The following is an 18,543-nucleotide window of genomic DNA, read 5'->3' on the forward strand; positions in this document are numbered from 1 at the left end:
TGTGTGTACAAATATCTTTTATTTTAATCAAGCACTTTACGCCATGAACTCGTATGGGATGGGCTCCAGCAGCTGTGGCTCATTTCTCTTAGTGGTGACAAAGTGAGCCTCACGAGGAGGAGCAGGCTGAGGAGACAGGAAAATGAATACAATGAAGCACAAAAATACTCCTTTAATAAATCTAATTATATTCAAATTACACATCTGGGTGGTCTTTTTACTTTTTGAATATTTCAGGCTTTAACAATTCTCTATTCACGTGTTACAATAAACTCGGCTCATACCTGGCGCTTCAGTTCCACCCAGGTGCCCTTCTGCTTGGCCTCCAGCTTCTTGCGCTCATTTTCCTTAACGCGCTGCAGGAAGCTGTCCCTGCTCTTTGAGTGCTTCACGTGCTCAATACGCACATTAATCCTCTTGGCCAGGATCTTGCCTCTGTGAGTGTGAACAATTTCAATTAACAGTTTATAAAAAAAAAGAAACTGGGCAATGGTAACGTTTCCTTTAATTGTGTTGTGAAAATGGTCTTTCAATGTCCAAATGTCTCCTGCATAAAATCCCAGGTCAACACAGAGGAAGGTATGCTGGGATTCTTAAGGATGAAATGCTTTCCCCCACATGAATGGCCACCATGGACAGAACGGTTCATGGTAGCAAAGTGAAGATGGGGTCATCTTTCCTCTCACTAGGTAAAGTGCATGAGCCAACACACACCAGTGAGAGCAGACAATAATGATCACATAGTTGGAATCAAGACTTAACCCGGCCATGCCAAGTTGATCAACAGTTTCTCTGATTAGTTATTAGATTCTTTTATTTGTAGACGTTCTAAGTCATCTGGTGTGTGCTAGCTCAAAGTGCACAAATCCAAACATCCAAAAATAAAGGATCTTACTTACTTGACCTGCTTGTTGACAATGATGCCGACAGCATGTTGGGTTACATTGTAGATGCGTCCTGTCTTGCCGTGGTAGCATTTATGAGGCATACCTTTCTGAACGGTTCCTGTGCCCTGAAACAAAATCATAATAGTTTTATCAGTTGCATTTCTACAAACCACTTGTCAAATTCTTTCTCATGGGGAGTAGCTGCTCAACATGTGATGCTTTTATTTAAATTAGGTCTGATTTGAATTAGGCACACTTGGTCATTAAAACACATTTTAAGACATGCACATTTCCCAAAGCACTTTATAAAGAACTCAGCACATTTACTTCATAATCACTGGGGTGTCTCAGTCAGGTAGTGCTTTGATCTTGCTTACCTTGATGTCAACAATGTCTCCCTTCTTGTAGATACGCATGTAAGTGGACAGAGGGATTGGGCCTGTGAAAGAGAGAGAAGGAAAGACACGTTACAGACTTTATACACACACTTGTGAGCAGTTTACCTGCACTTCAAACTTGGGACTCACCATGCTTGCGGAATGGCCTGCTGAACATGTACCTGGTCCCCCTCCTCTTGCCTCTGGTGTTCGTCATGATGCCTGATTACTGAGAGAAAACACTTAGATTAGACACACGTAAGTGTGACCATTGCCTACTAATGTAAACACGTAATTTTAGCAGGTGTGTAATAATATAAGTCAATAAAGGAGTTTATTTACATCTAACTGCGCCAGATGATGGGAAATTAGACCGACTGTCACTTAGAGAAAACATTGTTTTCAACATTGTAACATAAACACGTGGAAGTTCATATTCGTCACATGACTACAAACCTGCTGAATGAGCTCTTTCTACACAAACAGCCGATAAATAAAATACACGACCCCAAATATCCCTCACTTTTCAACAACAGAGGTGCATTAGCCTACAAAACTACTATACATAGCCAGCGCATCACGAAACATAGCAATGCACAGCCTAGCAGGGACAATTCAGTCCGCTATACTGAGCGGTAACTAACATTTTAGAGCCACGTCATGAAAAACGCTTTAATGAAAATGTAAAATATCGGTGTTTCGTGTCTTTCAGTAGGAATAAAAGGGTTTCGGAGGGAGCAAAAAAACTGCTTCTATTAAACGCTCCTCTGCCTGGCAGGCCCACATGGAGAGCCACGCTACTGAACCGGAGGGCTGTAAACGGAGAAAACTACTCCCAGTGACGCATTTTCAACCATTAACAACACCGTGGCGCATGAGGGAACAACTGCGGTGGATATATAAGTGAAACTGTGCATGTAAGAAGGGATAATATAGATGAAAATCGACTTTTAAACAGAGAACATCTTACCCCCGGTCTCTACAAGATGGCGGGTACGGCGGAAAGAGAGAGCAATGGCCCCGAAACTCCGCCTTGTGAAGCTGATTCAGGAAGCCCGTGAGATTGCCTGAACGAAAAAACGACCGAGAGAGAACAGCGGTAACGCCTAGGTTGAAGACGAATGAAGAAGTCTTGGTTTTGTAGTACATGGATGGCAATTGTCAGACTTTCACATTTATGAAGTGCTGATTAATACAATAATATAATACAACAAAAAAACACTTTCCAGACGCTCAAGTAGACATCATCAGGTTGGCTCTGTGGGCAAATATGATATTTCCTGATTATATTTTACTATAAGCCTAGATCATTTTTAAAACGCATGATATTGTTTCCGTGTTTATTCTATAAGTCTAGTTTTAAATTTTATTTCACCTAAATAAAATATTTTCCAAATGAAACATTCATTTGGAAAATATTTTCCAAATGAATGTTTAACTTTAGTTAGCTATAGTAACATTGGTGGAAACACTACAAAATGGGTTTTAGAATTTAGAATAGAATTCAACTTTATTGTCATTGCACATGCACAGGTACAGGGCAACGAAATGCAGTTTGCATCCATCCAGAAGTGCTTTAGTGATATAGATATATTACAATATATATTAGCAATAATATAGATATGTGAGTATATTACAGAAATGGGTCTATTATGGTATGTTATAATGTACACGGTATGAAGTATGTTGTGTCTTGGGGCATATTTTAGGACTGTGGTATATTTTTAATATTAAAATACAAAAATCCAAATTTTCCTAGTACTGAACAATGTTTCATTAATTTTTTAAAATTATTTTAGCCAAATTTTTTAATTCATAACCTGAAATGCCTATATAGGTTAAAATAACAAATGTAAAAATAGATCTGTATTGTGTTCATTAGCAGGGTGGATCAGTGAAACTAACTTTATATAGATAATATCATCTTTTTCACGTTCTTTCATTGTAGGGATGTTTAACTACACATCTATCTATCTATCTATTGAACTGATTGAATTTAGTTGATACCCTCCTTCCTCTAATTTTCACATTTTGAAAAGCCATCAGTGTGCAAGACTGAACCCCTTTGCGGGCCTGTTCAGGTCCCAGAATTATATGTTTGACACGTCTGTCATATGTGTTTTCTCGCAAATTTATTATTTGTTCCGGTAATTTTAACGCTAGGTATTTACTTAATTAAATTTGATTAAATTTTGTCCTAGAATGGCAGTCTTAAAATAAATTATTTGAAAAAAGAAAAAATTAACATAGAAGAACAGTTGTGTGCAACGCAATGAGGACTTACTCAATGGCTCTGGATGCAATGTAAGCATGCGCAACACTTGACTTCAGTCAACCTTTAATTTCTTCAGTGACATGGGCCTCAACAACACGTCACGTGATATTGCTTGATTTTTATTCGCCAGATAACTGCATCTGAGTAGGCATCGAAGAAATGTCATAATGTGTGGATACAATAGCCACAAGCTTTTTTATATACGCTGTATTGAAGCTACTCACTTCCGTGATTAAAGCTAAAACGGAAGCACCCGACAGAGAACGCTCTCGCGTTCTTGAGCAATTGGACCTTCCGTCGCGAGCTCCGCAGAATCTACCCTCACGAGGGGAGCCAGCCCAGTCTTGTCAGCGCGCTGCGGTGTGGTGGAAGATGGCGCTAGCCGAATGGAAATCCTAATGACAGTCTCCAAATTTGCCTCTTTTTGTACCATGGTAAGTGCGCGGCAGTCTCATACTGTTATTAGTCAGACTATAGGGTGGTACGGAAACCGCGGCTGCGCTGCTATTGGCGTTTTAAGCCGTGGAATTAGAAATGAAAGCAGTAAATTTTGCTGCCAGTGCTAGCCAAGCAGTTTTTCGTCTATAGCCCAGCCAAGCAAGCAGCCACCCACCGCCTTCTCCGCTCCCCGCTTTTTGTTAACGACAGTTGACGGGCACACGGGAATGCTTGCTGCTTTATTACTCATAGCTTGACGACTTATTTGGTTAACATTTCTCACAGCTTCCCCGGTGACAGTGCACCTGCTGCACCTGTGATTTACAGCTAACTAGCTAACGTGAAGGTAACTAAAGCTAAACCAGTGTTTCTGCTTGCCAGCAACTGAAACACAGCTGGATAATGGGTGACTTCCGAGGATTAATCTGCGGTATGTGACGGGAAAACAATGAGGAGAACAGACAAGTTGTCGTGGGAATCTGCCAGATAATATTAACGCGGGCAATGACGACATTGTTTAACATTAGCTGCGCAGTTGTGGACCCATTCCAGGTCCAGATCTACTCTGCACAGTTTGTTGCTGTCTGCACGGCGCGTCCTAGCCTTTCACCCGTACTAAATAATACCAAAGGGATACATATGCAGCCACCGAGTCATCGTAAACTTCAGAAACCTTTGAAATTGAACGTTTTCTGTTCTGAAACATGCAGTTTTGATCAGTTTTGCTTCTCGTGTTGACTTGAGTTGTGTCTAAGAACAGTTAAGGAATTATGACTCCTGGCAAAAAAAGGTTTAATATGAAAAAAGCTGGTCTTGGAGCTTTAAGCACCCACTGTTTTTTTTTCCATTTATAGCAGCATACATGACCTTGAAAATGTGAAGCTAAGACAGGATTTGCATTGGGATTCGGATGCAGTGTTGAAGAAAATTATCTGTCTTGTTTGAGGACAGTAAAATATTTGTCTGTCTGCTGTGTTTACAGGGCGCCAATGCCTCTGCTCTGGAGAAAGAGATTGGATCTGAGCAGTTTCCAGTCAATGAGCACTACTTTGGTCTGGTCAATGTAAGTGAGCAGTAACACTACCTGTGTTGCATCTGTACCTGACAAGTGCTCACATTGGGTTTTCCTCTTGTTTGTAGTTTGGAAACACTTGCTATTGCAACTCAGTGCTGCAGGCTCTGTACTTCTGCCGGCCTTTTCGGGAGAAGATCTTGGCGTACCGGAGTCAGCCTCGACGGAAGGAGAACCTGCTTACCTGTCTGGCTGATCTGTTTCACAGCATTGCCAATCAGAAAAGGAAAGTGGGAGTCATACCACCCAAGAAGTTTATCACACGACTGCGCAAAGAGAATGGTGAGAGGAACTGATCCAGACAGGGAGATTGGTGGAACAAAAAAAGACATTGCAGAGAGTGAAACTATAATTTGCTGACCTGCAGAGACAGCAAGTAGGGCTGGGCGATATGGCCTAAAATCCATATCACAGTATAATTTGAAGCATGTGCGGTAACGATATATATTGCGATATATTCTTTCCTTCTGTATAACGTATTTTACAAACTATAAGGCACACTTAAAATCCTTTAATTTTCTCAAAAATTGACAGTGTGCTTTATGTATGAATTGTGGTTGTGCTTACTGACCTCGAACAGATTTTATGTAGTAAAGGTGCACAGAAATCTGTCAAAAAATGTTTTAGTACGACTTTGGTAAGCTATGAAGCTGCACCGTTTGATGGACTGCCAGAGCATTACAGCTACCGTAGTCAGGAGCCTTGCAGAGTAATCTGGGTCCAAAACTCCGTCTGCTTCAGGTCCCAAAGTCAAAGGAACACTGCGGCATCACTGAGAGTTACAAACTGTCTAAATTCTTTCATCTTTAATAAAATGATCAGCGTTGCTGCTTTACCAGGTGTAACAATTAAGTTTAACATCCAGGCATCCATGAAAACAGAATTTATTACATTTAACAGAGTTAGAAGTTAACAGAAAGTTAGCTGGCTAGTTTCCACCTAAACATGATATAGCATGTTCTGACTGAGAGATGTCTGAAAAAATTCAAACGTACAGCTCTGCTATCACTTCCAACATAAATGAAGACAGAAAACTAAACAGCAGTGACTGAAGTTGGACTAGCTGGTATATAATGTTGTGCTACGTGATCGCTAGCTACACAGCTACGTTAGCATAACATTAGCACAGTGAAGCTCGAGGATGAACGCTAACTTTTTTCCACTCGATGAAAGTTAACGTGAGAGTTTCTGGTGGTTAGGGACAAATGCAATCACATGGCAGGATCCTAAAAACGGACCAAACTTCAGTCAGGAGAACAACTGAGATAATCCATCCATCCACAATAAGAGGTTAGTCATTAATATACTGCACCAACATGGGAATAGAGCAGCTGCGAGAGAATTCAACATTAATGTTGAAAGTGGAGGAAGCTCAGGTTTTGGCTTTCCCCATATTCCAAAAGTGCTTCTCTTTGCTATTACTGCCGCCCGGCATAATTTGCAGATGATGTTGTTTGTAGCTGCAATGCTTTCGACCAAAACAATATACCGTTTATACCGCCCAACCCTGACAGCAAGACATCCTGTTGTTGTTGTTGTTGTTGTTGCTTCTGAACTTGGAGAAACGCTAAAAATGCTGCTTTTTGTTGCGATTTTTATTCCTCAGAGCTCTTTGACAACTACATGCAGCAGGATGCTCACGAGTTCCTAAACTACCTGCTGAATACTATTGCTGATCTGCTTCAAGAAGAGAGGAAGCAGGAGAAGACAAACGGCCGCCTGGCCAATGGCACTTTGGACTCGCAGAACAACAACAGCAATGCCACACCTGCCCCCACTTGGGTCCATGAGATCTTCCAAGGCACTCTGACCAATGAGACGCGCTGCCTCACCTGTGAAACGGTGAGATTCTTCACTTCATTCTGACACATAAGGTGTCATATCATCTTAACAAGACGGTTGCTAAACAGATTTGTTCAATATGCTTGCAAGGATAAAGCTGCAGTGGCACCACAGAGCTTAGTTTTTGTGCAAACATTGTTTAACTTATTAAGGAATTAAAACCTAAGACCTGACCGTGTAGTTTAACAGTTATTCTAACCTTTACAAGTCTTTTTGTTTTTTGTTTTTTGTTTTTCAGATAAGCAGCAAAGATGAGGATTTTCTGGACCTCTCTGTTGATGTAGAACAGAATACCTCCATCACACACTGCCTCAGGTAAAGCAACACTGCTGCATCAGCAATTGAAGGAACAGTATTAGTAGCTCCGTGCAACGATTGTGAAAAATGACACCTATTTGATGGTTCCAGGCTCTTAAAAGATAGCATTTGCTGCCTGTTTTCTTCTTACACTTCGTTTCTTTGGGTTTTGGACTGTTGGTTAGACAAAACAAAGCCATCTGGAGACAACAGGCTGGGCTCCTGGAAACTGAAATGGATCATTTTCACTGTCTTTCGATTGAAAAGATCAAGTAACTGCAACCATTTTAGATCTTTCCTAACACATCTTGTTGAAGCCCACTTAAGTCAGACTGAAGTTATTATTAACATTTTTGTTACCGGCCATTTCATGTCAGAATAGCTCCTGCAAAAAGGCCTGTTATTAACTGGAAGTGAGTCACACCCTGCATTTTGTTGTATTTTTAAATGTGGAGTTAAAATTGACCGATTTTCTCTTTTGATTCCTCTCAGAGGTTTTAGTAACACAGAGACACTGTGCAGTGAGTACAAATACTACTGTGAAGAATGTAGAAGCAAGCAGGAGGCACACAAGAGGTCAGTGTATAGGTTCATTTTTAATGTATGATTTTGTTTGTGGTTGGACATTTATATCCAGCGTTGCACTCGTCATTGTTCTTTTAATGTAGGATGCGTGTAAAGAAGCTGCCGATGATCCTAGCTCTGCACCTGAAGCGCTTTAAATACATGGAGCAGCTGCAACGCTACACCAAGCTGTCCTATCGCGTCGTCTTCCCCCTGGAACTCCGCCTCTTCAACACCTCCGGGGACGCCACCAATCCTGAGAGGCTGTATGACTTGGTCGCCGTGGTGGTGCATTGTGGGAGGTGTGTATGTGAACACATAACCGGTATAGAGAGATAAACACTTAATTCTTTGTTTTAATAATAAAATACATTTGAACCCGTAGGCTCAAGAGTAAAGTTGCATTACATCTGAATCTCATAGGGCAACATGTAGACTCTTGTGCATGGGTGGTGCAGTGGTTAGCACAGTTACCTTAGTTTGAACCTTCCTGAGGCGCCTGTGGTGTTAGCTTGCTATGTGTTACTACCTTTCTTCTAGCTACTCCGGTTTCCTCCCATGGTCCAAAGGCGTGCATGTTAGTAGGTTAACTGCTGATTCTAATCTGGCTGTAGAAGTGGAAATGAGGTAGATAAAGTAGATATGACAAAGTTTAGCTCATTTAAGTTTCCATCAATGCTCAGCTGTGTTCTCCTTTATGTCTGTACTGCCTTTGACCCAGTGTCACTGGGAGTTAGTCTGTCAGTGTTTATTCAAGGTGTTTCACTGCTTTTCAGCAAGTGGATGCTGAAACAGAGTCCAGTTTTCCACAGCTGTTTTAGGAATAATAGATTACACTTGAGTTTTTCTGTCTCCTGTCGAACTAAATTCCAGGGATGAATTCGTAGCATGACATTGATGGTCAAGGCTAAAGCCGCTGATTAGTCACAGAAATAAAACCGACAATTATATCATGCATCAATTTCTCTCAATTTTTTGTAAATTGGTTAGTCCGTAAATGTAAAGAAAAAGTAAATATTTCCATTTAATGAACATTACTCACTATTGAGAATGAAGAATGACACTATCAAGTCATTCTTAATTGGGGGTTCACTTTTCTACTCCTTATTGCCTTCTTACTGGGTGCAAGTGAAATACTTCAGTGTTTACCTTTGACAGGTGAACTGCTCATGATGTTACAGAGATGAACCGTACCAAAAAAAAAAAAAAACATCTGTCTTCCAAGTACAGTTTATATTGCCCTTTATCTCTTCCCAGAAAAGCAAAATAAACAGCAACTCTAAAATATATGGTAGTGGTCTGCCAGCTGTTCACCGCACATCCGCCACTTGTTTTTCCACCTGTCTGGACATACTTATATTTAGGGGTCATAAAATATCTTAACAGGCTTTTACTGCAAAACTTTCCAGGAACCTGAGTTGGTAGAAGCAACTGCATCAGCCACATAGTCTGCCAATCATTCTCTGTAATGGAAGCCCCAGGCTCTATCCCACTTTTCAGATTTCAGCACATTAGTTGCTAGATTTTACTTTTATGCATTATGCTCACCGAAACTTTGTCAAAGACCAGAAACAAGGTACACCAAGAGTCTTCCCCCAGCAAGTCAGCGTGCCCTCCTTACCACAAAAACTAACTAACAGACTAAAACCAGGAATACAGTGGGTGTGTGGATTCTCTGATTTCTTGTCCTCATCACTTGCTCTGTGACACAGCTAACATAAAAAACGGACCCCGTACCGTTTTTGAAAGATGCAACACGGGGAGCCACTTCTGAAATGCTCCATCAGCTCTGGTAGCTGCGATGTACCTATACCCAGAGTATTCCTGGGAAACTCTAACCCTCAATGTGATAAATCTTGGCCTCACAACCCACAGGACACTGTGTACTCCAATGTCCGCTCTCTGACAGGTCACAGCTGTTTCAGAGGCACAAAGGAGACCTAAACAATAACAATCAGGCTGACACTTTTAATAACTGGTCTCATAATGATGATTCAAAGCTTGCATCGTTAAGCTTGCCTGCTTAAACTCGGCAACATTAAGAAACATCAAATTATGATATGTTTTCTAACCCTTTCCTATCATTTCGTCAGGCTTATTGCATCATAAGAATAGAAAGTGTTACATCAAAGCTGCACAGGTGAAGCTGAGGTTAGTCGAGTTAGACAGAATTAATAACTGCTTTCGATTTCAGTTTTATACAAAAAAGGGCTTGAGGCGCTTCCTGGCATATTGTTGTACTTACCAGACTTGCTTGCAGTCGTGTTAACATTTTCATAATTAATAGTTAAAGCTTTGATTGTACCCGTCTTGGCACTTAGCAGTAGAGAAGTGTCTGAAAACCAAACAAATGCAGATGACTCACTTCAAGTGAAGAGTGTTGATTTATATTGAGTGTTTTATATACAGAGTGTTTTAATCCATTAGTGCTTATAAATTGGTAATGTAGAAGTCATTTCTTACCCTTTCTCTCGCATGCTACTGAATCTGTTGTATTATTACAAACCTCCACGTTGAGATGGTCACTGTTGATTTTAGACTTGTGCAGTGAATCTTTGCAGAGTATACAATGTAACTAACGTATGTAAGTGGTAGATGTACGCCATAGCCTCGATGTCCTCCATTGTTCTCTTGGGTTTGTGTTGCATACAAATTATGTCATTGGGCTTTCGGGCCACCTTTCTATGACAGCCCCACCCATATTAAAGTGGTACTCAGTCATAATGGGGAAAATGGCTCAAACTGAGTGGACCTGAGTAAGTGCTTGTTGGGGGAAAAAACTCGAGTCGTTTTGGCAAATCTCCCTCCATCAGTTTGCTGACGTCTCTGTCCTCATATTGAGGTGATGATTGTTATTCTTACTGATTCATTCAAAAACTGCAGTGGAAAAGTAGCTGGAAATGCACAGGAAGAATTAACAGTACCGAACAGGCTAATCACGAGGTTTTGTTACATTTCCAGGGAGTTGGATGTCAGATTAGGGTGTAGTTTTAACACCGAAATATAAATCTCCTGTCAGGCTTAATGGTTAAAAGTGACTTTGCTGAGCTAATGTGCTGTTTTATTTCTCTTCAGTGGTCCAAACAGGGGTCACTACATTGCCATTGTGAAAAGTCACGACTTCTGGTTGCTGTTTGATGACGATATTGTAGAGGTGAGCGAGTTTATTTGTGTGTTTGTGTGATTTAGAGTTCACTGTAAGCCTCTATTTCTAAAGAAAATCATTCTCCATTTCTGTTCCACAGAAAATCGATGCACAGGCCATAGAAGAATTCTACGGTCTCACTTCTGAAATCTCCAAGAACTCTGAGTCGGGCTACATCCTCTTTTATCAGTCCAGAGACTAAATTTGGATCCTTGTGTGTTACTGCATAACCCAAGAGAAATGCTCTGTTTCCTCTCCGTGGACGGCGGCAGACTTTAAACGCACCACAGCAGCCTGCACGGTGTCATACCTGTCTGCACAGCTGTAATCCATACCTGTGCTTTTTACACACTCGGCAGTGCAGCTCAGCTGTGGAAATTCCCCATACGTACCAGCCTGACCCCGTCCTTCCTGCCCCTTCCACAGCCCCCCGCCCATGATCCGCTGCTGCTGCTGCTGCTGCTGCTGCTCGGACAATAAGACGATACTGAATGCAAACTGTGTCAAGATTGTTTTTAAAAAAAGAAAAAGACTTTGAATGAGGGTTGTACAGATGTTTCTTGGTTGTATGAGTGGCGTTTTAGTTTTTGCTTTGGGTGTGGGTTGAATGGGTATTTAATAATTCATATGATGTAACATTGGCCTGGTGTCTTCACCCCCCACATTGTGACCTGGAACGTACTGAGAGAGGATCATGGATGTAAAGGAAGATCAATTGTTGGGGGGAGTGGGTGGGTGTCCCACATAGAGGACACACCAGGCTGTGTATTTCTACAGTGTACAGAATGGTATTTGTATAAATATTACAAGAAGATAAAATTATCATAGGAAAATGTTAGACCTTGAGAAGACGTATTAACACTATGGTGCACTTTTGATACCGTTTTGTAGGTGTTGGCAAGCTTAATGTGAGGGTTTGCTTGAAAAAAGGCCTGTTGTGAAGCGATCATTTTCTGTTTTAAAGAAAAAGAAATAAAGCCAGTAAGAATGAGGCTGGGTGTGCTCCCTTTTTCGAGTCCCACAGGTGCACACTGATGACTCATATGGGGGACTCAACATCGCCCCTTAGTGGTGTTACTTGGTATTCCAGCTTTCCCGCTACAACAGGAGCTATTTTTAATCCATTCAGGCCCAAAAAGACAGGTGCCTTTAAAGAAACGCGCACAGCCGTTGTTACCCCCTGCATGGTCAGTTAAGTGTAGTCAGGTGTATTCACCTCCCCACCCGATTCACTTCACACGAGGTGTCTCTGAGGCAGAGGTGCAAGGGGATGTGACAAAGAAGATGGAGGACAGCGGGAACGGGAGGAGGTTGGGTGACACACATCTGGGTAGCTGTTAATAGCACAGACGGGACCAGAATAGCAGGGCGTCGCGGGAGGAAACCGAGCCTCTGCATCCAGCACCTTCACGCGTGAAACGAGTCGGGTAGCAAAAAGGAGAAAAAAGCCGGGTAGGGGTCATAGAAACTAACAAAACCCTGCAGATCAGGTGATCAAACCTCATGAGATTAGGATCCAGTGTTGCACTATCATATGTGTGCTCTTTGCACGGAAATCGTGTCAGAAAAAGCGAACCGTGCCGTACTAGAGCGCAGACACCTGTACGCGCGCTTCACACCTGTCTTTGTCCTTGAGACGCCACGGACTAGACACATTTAGCTCTTTAACTGAGTTTACCCGGTCTCTGGCAATCTGGCCCATTTGGGACTCCTCCTCCATCACCCCTCCACCCCCCTCGCACTCACACCTCCTCTTCATCTCTTCCGCCGCTGCTCCGCTCGCTTCTCCCTGCACAGCCGCAGTCCACAGCGATGCGCCGTTAACGGTTGAGCCGCTCCGCGCTCTTTTTCTGCTTCCATTTATTCCCCTCTCCCGAGCTGCGTCTCCGTCCACAGTGAGATACCGTGGAAATGTCAGGCTGTCGTTCTTCAATTTAGACCGGGAAGTCTCAGCTCACAGAGTCAAGGTAGGCTGGGTGTGGAGGCGCATTATTGAGCATCCTTGACATGCATGGAAAGATGCCGCCTGTGTGTGTGCGTGTGGTTTTTTCCTCCCCCTACAGCATCCTTTTGCTGACGTGGAGCAGCCAGTGTGTTTCTTATGCAAGGTGCACAGGATAAAACGGCACTTATGGTATGAGAGGAAGAAACAAGCAATTCCTGAAATAACGGGTGCGGTGTCTTCTGTTGTGGAGAGCGGGACTTGTCTGTGAATTAACTTACTGCTATCGCCTCTGGTAGTTTATCGATATTTGGCTGTCTTGGCCTGGGATTTTTTTCTGCAAAGCATGCTCTGCTTTATGTTATCCTCTTGGGATTTTTTTCTCTTGCCACATTAAAAAAATGTTATAATCTCCTTAGCAGTCACGGGTTAAATTCCTAAAGGAAAATACCAGTTAGCCGTATGGAGCAGCGTATTTCTTCAGCGCAGGCTTTTATTGTTTTAAAAGGATGAAAATGAAAAATACAGATTTTTCTTTTATTTAATTCAAGCAACACTGAGGTAATGTGAGGGTTTGCTAATTTGCTCCTAAAGTTCTGTGCACCACCTGCACTGTATATAACCTTGACTGTCTGTGGAATGAGTTACCCTGGGTCTTAACAGCATGGATTGAGATGTACGATGCAGACAGTACTGATGAAACAGCCCCTGTTTTTGTCTTCCCGTGTAAAAAGCCCAAAACATAGAAAAAGAGGCACTTGTGGCCGGTTTATATGATGCTTCTTGTGCTCTTTTTGGCCATAAAAGTATGCATAACATCAGAGTGACCTGTATTTGTTTTTGTCAATTTCAGACGGGGGGCACAATGAGTGAAGAGCCACCAGTCACCCCCAGCTGGCTGGCTCCTGATTCCACAGCTTGGGCCAGTGGAGGTGGTGGACCAATGGACAACAGCACCAGCCTGGGGACGCTTCCACCCGAAGACTCCCTGCGGCCCAGCCAGCTGCCGCTGCTGGTCAACCCCTGGGACATTGTGCTATGCTCATCTGGGACTTTGATAGCCTGTGAGAATGCTCTGGTGGTGCTTGTGATCTGGCAGAACCCGGCGCTCAGAGCTCCCATGTTCCTGCTGATTGGCAGCCTGGCATTGGCTGACCTGCTGGCCGGCCTGGGCCTCGTACTGCACTTCACCTGTGCCTACTTGCTTCGCTCTGATTCAGCCCAGTTGCTGACTGTGGGCTTGATAGTGGCCTCATTTTCTGCTTCTGTCTTTAGCTTGCTGGCTATCACTATTGACCGGTACCTATCATTGTATTACGCCCTCACCTACAACTCAGAGCGGACAGCGGCCTTCACCTACACCATGCTTGTGCTGCTGTGGGGCCTGTCCCTTTGTCTAGGCCTGCTGCCCGTCACAGGGGTCAACTGCCTAGCAGAGGCGGCTACATGCAGCGTGGTGCGGCCGCTGACAAAAAATAACATCGCCGTGCTGTCTGTCTCCTTCTTGCTGCTCTTCGGTCTCATGCTGCAACTCTACGTCCAGATCTGCAAGATCGTGATGCGCCACGCTCACCAAATCGCCCTGCAGCACCACTTCCTGGCTGCCACACCCCACTACGTCACAACCCGAAAGGGCGTGTCCACCCTAGCCATCATCCTGGGTACTTTTGCTGCCTGCTGGATGCCATTCACTGTTTACTCGCTCATCGCTGACTACACGTACCCGCCGCTCTATACCTACGCCACACTGGTGCCTGCCACCTACAATTCGGTCATAAACCCGGTCATCTATGCCTTCAGGAACCAGGAGATTCAGAAGGCGCTGTGGCTGGTGTGCTGTGGCTGTGTTCCCACCAGTGTGGCCCACCGTGCACGGACTCCGAGTGATGTCTGACCAAGCAGACCCAGGTGGGAAGAAAGAGAGGCAACCTGGGTCAGCTCTGCTCCTCACTGGATCTTACCAGTGCCAAAGAGAGAGCAGCAGCAGAGGAGGTCCGGGGCAGTAGTGGAGGGCTGTGGCTTGAGCTCTGGCCTGGAGATGTCATTGGCAGACGCAGATTGGTTAATCATCCACAGCCAAATGGATGCATGGATGGATGGCTAGATGGCATTTTTTTCTTTGATACACGTACCACAGGGCAAAGTATCTCACTGTCTTCCCCAATAAAGACCACTATCGGGACTTCCTCCCGTTCAACCCATGCCACACCCTTCCTCATGTCTGCAGAGAGCACTGAGTGCATCACATGTTAAAGGCAGCAGCTGTATATATAAGACATGCATACACTAAGCGGAACCGGACCACTTGAGGACATGTGCTTATTTTCCACCAACAGGGAGGAATTGTTAGTTTGCGCCTGCGTGTGTGTTTGTGTAAAAACCTCACGGCGCATTAGTTTGTGATGAGCGGAGAAGGAAGGAGGGAGGGAGCCGACCGCGGCTCAGTACGCAGGCATTTCCACAGCAAAGCCCGTCTGGAGCAGCAGCAACCCGGCAGCTCTGCTGCTGCACTCTGAACGTGCGTCGAAAGCTAAACAGCCGCGGAGAGCTATAAATAGACCCGGAGCTCTCTGATCTGCGCCCTGCGTTCTCAACGGAAAGAAATCAAGCCGCTCCCTCTTTCTTTTCTCCCCTCTCTCATGTTCTCATCCCTTTTTTCCACCCTTTCTGGAGGTATTTTAGTTCAGCTCGCATCTCTGAAGGCCAAGACAAAGCACTTGAGAGACTTTCCCCATTAGCCCCCTCTTTCATTTTTTTATTAGTATGGATGGAGGCATCAAACCATATAGAGGCCTGTTGGATTAAATAACATGACTACATACCTCTCCTCCTCCACCTCCTGAGGGGAGATTTACATTTCAAACATATAAAAGAAAAACAGCTGAGGAATAACATGGGTGGTGAAATTAACACAGCTGATCAAATAAATGGAACCAGAGTAGCAAAATTATACTGTTTATTTTATTTGATCATGTTTCCCTCCCGAAGAGCCTCAACCTCATTAATAGGTGTGCATGTAATGGCCCGGTTTAATTTGCATGCAGGTCCCTCATTGCTCTTCCCGAGTTCAGTGTGGTAGGTCACACAGGTCGCTGCAGGCAATGTGCCGTGGTTTCCTGATGTCGCCATGACCCAAATAATTGTGTTTATGTATAATATACCTCACATTGAAAGAGCTAAAATCATTGCACCAAGGTCACAGGAGAGGTTTTTGTTTCAGTATTTTGCTTCAGATGCTCTGATAATGATCATTCCACATCACTCCTCAGCTGCTCTGAGTTAGTTCTCCAGAATATTTTGGTTTAAAAACAGGTCTGCAACCTTCTCGAAATCGTCAAGTCCTTATTTCCTATTCAGCAATAACTAGCCTGTGATTGGTAGTTATTTTTTAGACGCGAAGCAATACTCAGACAGCAATAACATCCGCATCCCACCGCGACTTCTTCCTACAGAGTCAAGTACCATCTTGGCGATGTGTTGCAGAGAACAGGCTCAGCGAACTACGAGTGATGCTTCAGAGATACATCTTCAAATGGATGATAGACACATAATCACTCCCATGGCTGAGGGAAAAGAAAAAAAAGAGGATGAAACTACTCATTCATCACAGTGACACCACTGCCTCATTTCTCCACAACCCTACATCGGTCTTCAATCATTTATCACACCGGGGTGAAAATGTGAACTTTCTTTTCCTGTTGCCTCTGCCTTTTGTGAGCATACGAACTGTCCGTCCTGAGTTTTGTAATCTCAAATGTGTGATTTGGGACTGTTTTGCATGGTCTCTGGGTGTGTGCATGTGTGTGAGTGTGATCCATCAGCTCAGCAGACCAGAATCTGTCTCCTTGTGTGGGTCAGAGGGGGAATAATGTAGGTCTGAGACATATCAAGTCCTGTTGACCTCTGACCTTATAGGAATATGCTGTAAGTCTTCCTGTCAATTCTGAAATAAGTGGCCTCGTTATGTGTTTGTAGAGCTTCTTGGAAGGAGATGGGACTAGGAGGTGGGTGCAGTGGCTGGAGGGAGCTCCAGCACCTCAAGCCAAAGTGAAACGGACTCTAAATGAACTGGGATCCTAGTCCTGCTGGTGTCTTCTGTCTCCTCTATCAGTAATATTTTACTCTACGTTAAACAGTTTAGTCTGGTTGAGGCAGGTGTCCGTTAAGTGACCTCTGAATGATCCTATGAGCTAAAAAAGGCTACTTCCAAATAAAAAGATAATGTCTCTTCTTTCCTTTCTTGCTGCTTCCCCCAACTCTCAGAGAGCCTGATTTGTGGGGCTCCCAGTATTAATCTTTCTGGCCTCAGACCAGGTGGGATCAGTGAGGAAAGTTAAAGGACAGCATTTCCAAGCATTGGAGTGTAGCCCTTGTATGTGAACTTGTGCACAGTGTCAGACTGCACCCTGTAGTCATTTGATTAGCACCGACAGGTCAGACTGGCACACCACAAACCATCACAAACTCTTGTTACTTTACCTTTGAAGAAAAGTCTATTTTGTTATATTCATTGAGAAGTTCTATTTTTTTCCACTTCAGTCTGGCTTGACTTCTTTCGGATTCTGATGTTGTCTTGATATATTAACCGCGCTGTAAAGCCTTTTTCTGAATGTAGTATTTATCAACTTGTTTAACCGACTCTCTCGACTTGTGTGTTTCTGTAAATAAGGCATGCCGAAGAGGAGGGACTTTATACCCACCGTGCATGGTGCTACCAAAGCCAGTCAAACTACAGGATGAGTTAAGGTTGCACCATATTTTCAGTGACATTTCTCCACTTTGGCTGTTAACGTGGACTCTTTGTTCAGTTAAGACTTTACTTTCCTCGCTTCAATATGCACCAGTTTGTCAAGGCTGGTTACAGGATGATTAGGAAGGCTTGGGTAAGCGTATGGGAGATGTTTTGGTGGTACGTGACTTTCTCTCATTGGTGAATGTGAATCTCTTGTGTGCAGCCAACAGTATTGTTGAGATTTTCATTGTTGAACATGTGAAAAAGGGCTTTGTATCCAAGAAAGGCAAACGACTGTGATGTTGGATGTAATACTAACCTGTAGACGCACCTGTTAATGTACCCAAAGGTTTCACGGTGTCATAGTACTTAAGGTTGTGTACTAAACAGCGGTTATTTTTGGTGGGTAATGTTGCCAGTAATGGGCGCTTAGTTAAGCAGGAGAAGACCTAATTTAGAGCTAAATATCAAAACACTCAAGGGTAGGGATGGGCAATTAATGCTCCCAAGGGGAAACCTGAGAAACTGAGACTGTTGTGGAGGGCCCCACCCTGCTGCCAGGGTACACCCTGGACATGTCAACGTCAAAGGATAAATTGGAGATAATTTACCTGAATTTCAGAGTTTTCCGTCTATATATGAATCCCACTGCCCCACTACAAGCAGTTTGTTCTTGTTTCTGCGCCCCACCTCTCCTCTCTTTTTCAATTAATTCGTCGCTCATTTGTACATGGGGTTCTGCCTGGCTCGGGAGCCACCGCCAGTGCCCTTTGTGGCCTTCCTGGACCATATCCTCAATTCATGCTTACGCCATATACCGTTATCTACTAGAAATGCTGTCAAATCTAAATGAGGATATGGTCCAGCTTAGTGATATTATTTGAGCAGAATTCAGCAAATTGGTTCAAGCTTCAACAACAGTCCCAGTTACTCATGTGATCCCTTAGGAAAGGTAATTGCCCAGCCTTGCTC

At 43.5% G+C, this 18,543-nt stretch overlaps 3 protein-coding genes across 3 annotated transcripts; 2 read left to right on the plus strand and 1 right to left on the minus strand.

Moving 5' to 3' along the window:
* Window positions 1–3,903, minus strand: rpl21 (ribosomal protein L21). Its single transcript, XM_026179563.2, has 8 exons — window positions 3,764–3,903; window positions 3,549–3,679; window positions 2,235–2,331; window positions 1,415–1,493; window positions 1,265–1,326; window positions 900–1,012; window positions 285–435; window positions 1–126 (listed from the first exon to the last, which is right to left on the minus strand). Exons 4-8 carry the CDS (start codon window positions 1,479–1,481, stop codon window positions 37–39), a joined length of 483 nt encoding a protein of 160 aa, XP_026035348.1. The 5' UTR covers window positions 1,482–1,493; window positions 2,235–2,331; window positions 3,549–3,679; window positions 3,764–3,903; the 3' UTR covers window positions 1–36.
* Window positions 3,839–11,889, plus strand: usp12a (ubiquitin specific peptidase 12a). Its single transcript, XM_026179559.2, has 9 exons — window positions 3,839–3,973; window positions 4,960–5,040; window positions 5,118–5,331; window positions 6,656–6,891; window positions 7,130–7,206; window positions 7,681–7,764; window positions 7,857–8,054; window positions 10,828–10,906; window positions 10,998–11,889. The coding sequence occupies exons 1-9, from the start codon at window positions 3,926–3,928 to the stop codon at window positions 11,097–11,099; spliced, it is 1,119 nt and encodes a 372-aa protein (XP_026035344.1). The 5' UTR covers window positions 3,839–3,925; the 3' UTR covers window positions 11,100–11,889.
* A 761-nt stretch (window positions 11,890–12,650) lies between these two features.
* On the plus strand, window positions 12,651–14,872 carry gpr12 (G protein-coupled receptor 12). Its single transcript, XM_026179561.2, has 2 exons — window positions 12,651–12,864; window positions 13,693–14,872. The coding sequence occupies exon 2, from the start codon at window positions 13,705–13,707 to the stop codon at window positions 14,731–14,733; it is 1,029 nt and encodes a 342-aa protein (XP_026035346.1). The 5' UTR covers window positions 12,651–12,864; window positions 13,693–13,704; the 3' UTR covers window positions 14,734–14,872.
* The last annotated feature ends 3,671 nt before the right edge of the window (window positions 14,873–18,543 follow it).

The sequence above is a fragment of the Astatotilapia calliptera genome, chromosome 9 (assembly GCF_964374335.1).
Source record: "Astatotilapia calliptera chromosome 9, fAstCal68.1, whole genome shotgun sequence".
NCBI classification, from domain to species: domain Eukaryota; kingdom Metazoa; phylum Chordata; class Actinopteri; order Cichliformes; family Cichlidae; genus Astatotilapia; species Astatotilapia calliptera.

What these genes read in the sequence shown, in the direction of transcription:
- usp12a (XM_026179559.2), top strand. Translation starts at nt 3,926, where the DNA reads ATGGAAATCCTAATGACAGTCTCCAAATTTGCCTCTTTTTGTACCATG. An exon ending in TCCATCACACACTGCCTCAG is followed by an intron (nt 7,207 to 7,680) that starts GTAAAGCAACAC and finishes GATTCCTCTCAG; the next exon opens with AGGTTTTAGTAACACAGAGA. An exon ending in TTGATGACGATATTGTAGAG is followed by an intron (nt 10,907 to 10,997) that starts GTGAGCGAGTTT and finishes TCTGTTCCACAG; the next exon opens with AAAATCGATGCACAGGCCAT.
- rpl21 (XM_026179563.2), bottom strand. Translation starts at nt 1,481, where the DNA reads ATGACGAACACCAGAGGCAAGAGGAGGGGGACCAGGTACATGTTCAGC. An exon ending in GAGACATTGTTGACATCAAG is followed by an intron (nt 1,013 to 1,264) that starts GTAAGCAAGATC and finishes ATTTTGTTTCAG; the next exon opens with GGCACAGGAACCGTTCAGAA. An exon ending in ATTGTCAACAAGCAGGTCAA is followed by an intron (nt 436 to 899) that starts GTAAGTAAGATC and finishes TCACACTCACAG; the next exon opens with AGGCAAGATCCTGGCCAAGA.
- gpr12 (XM_026179561.2), top strand. Translation starts at nt 13,705, where the DNA reads ATGAGTGAAGAGCCACCAGTCACCCCCAGCTGGCTGGCTCCTGATTCC.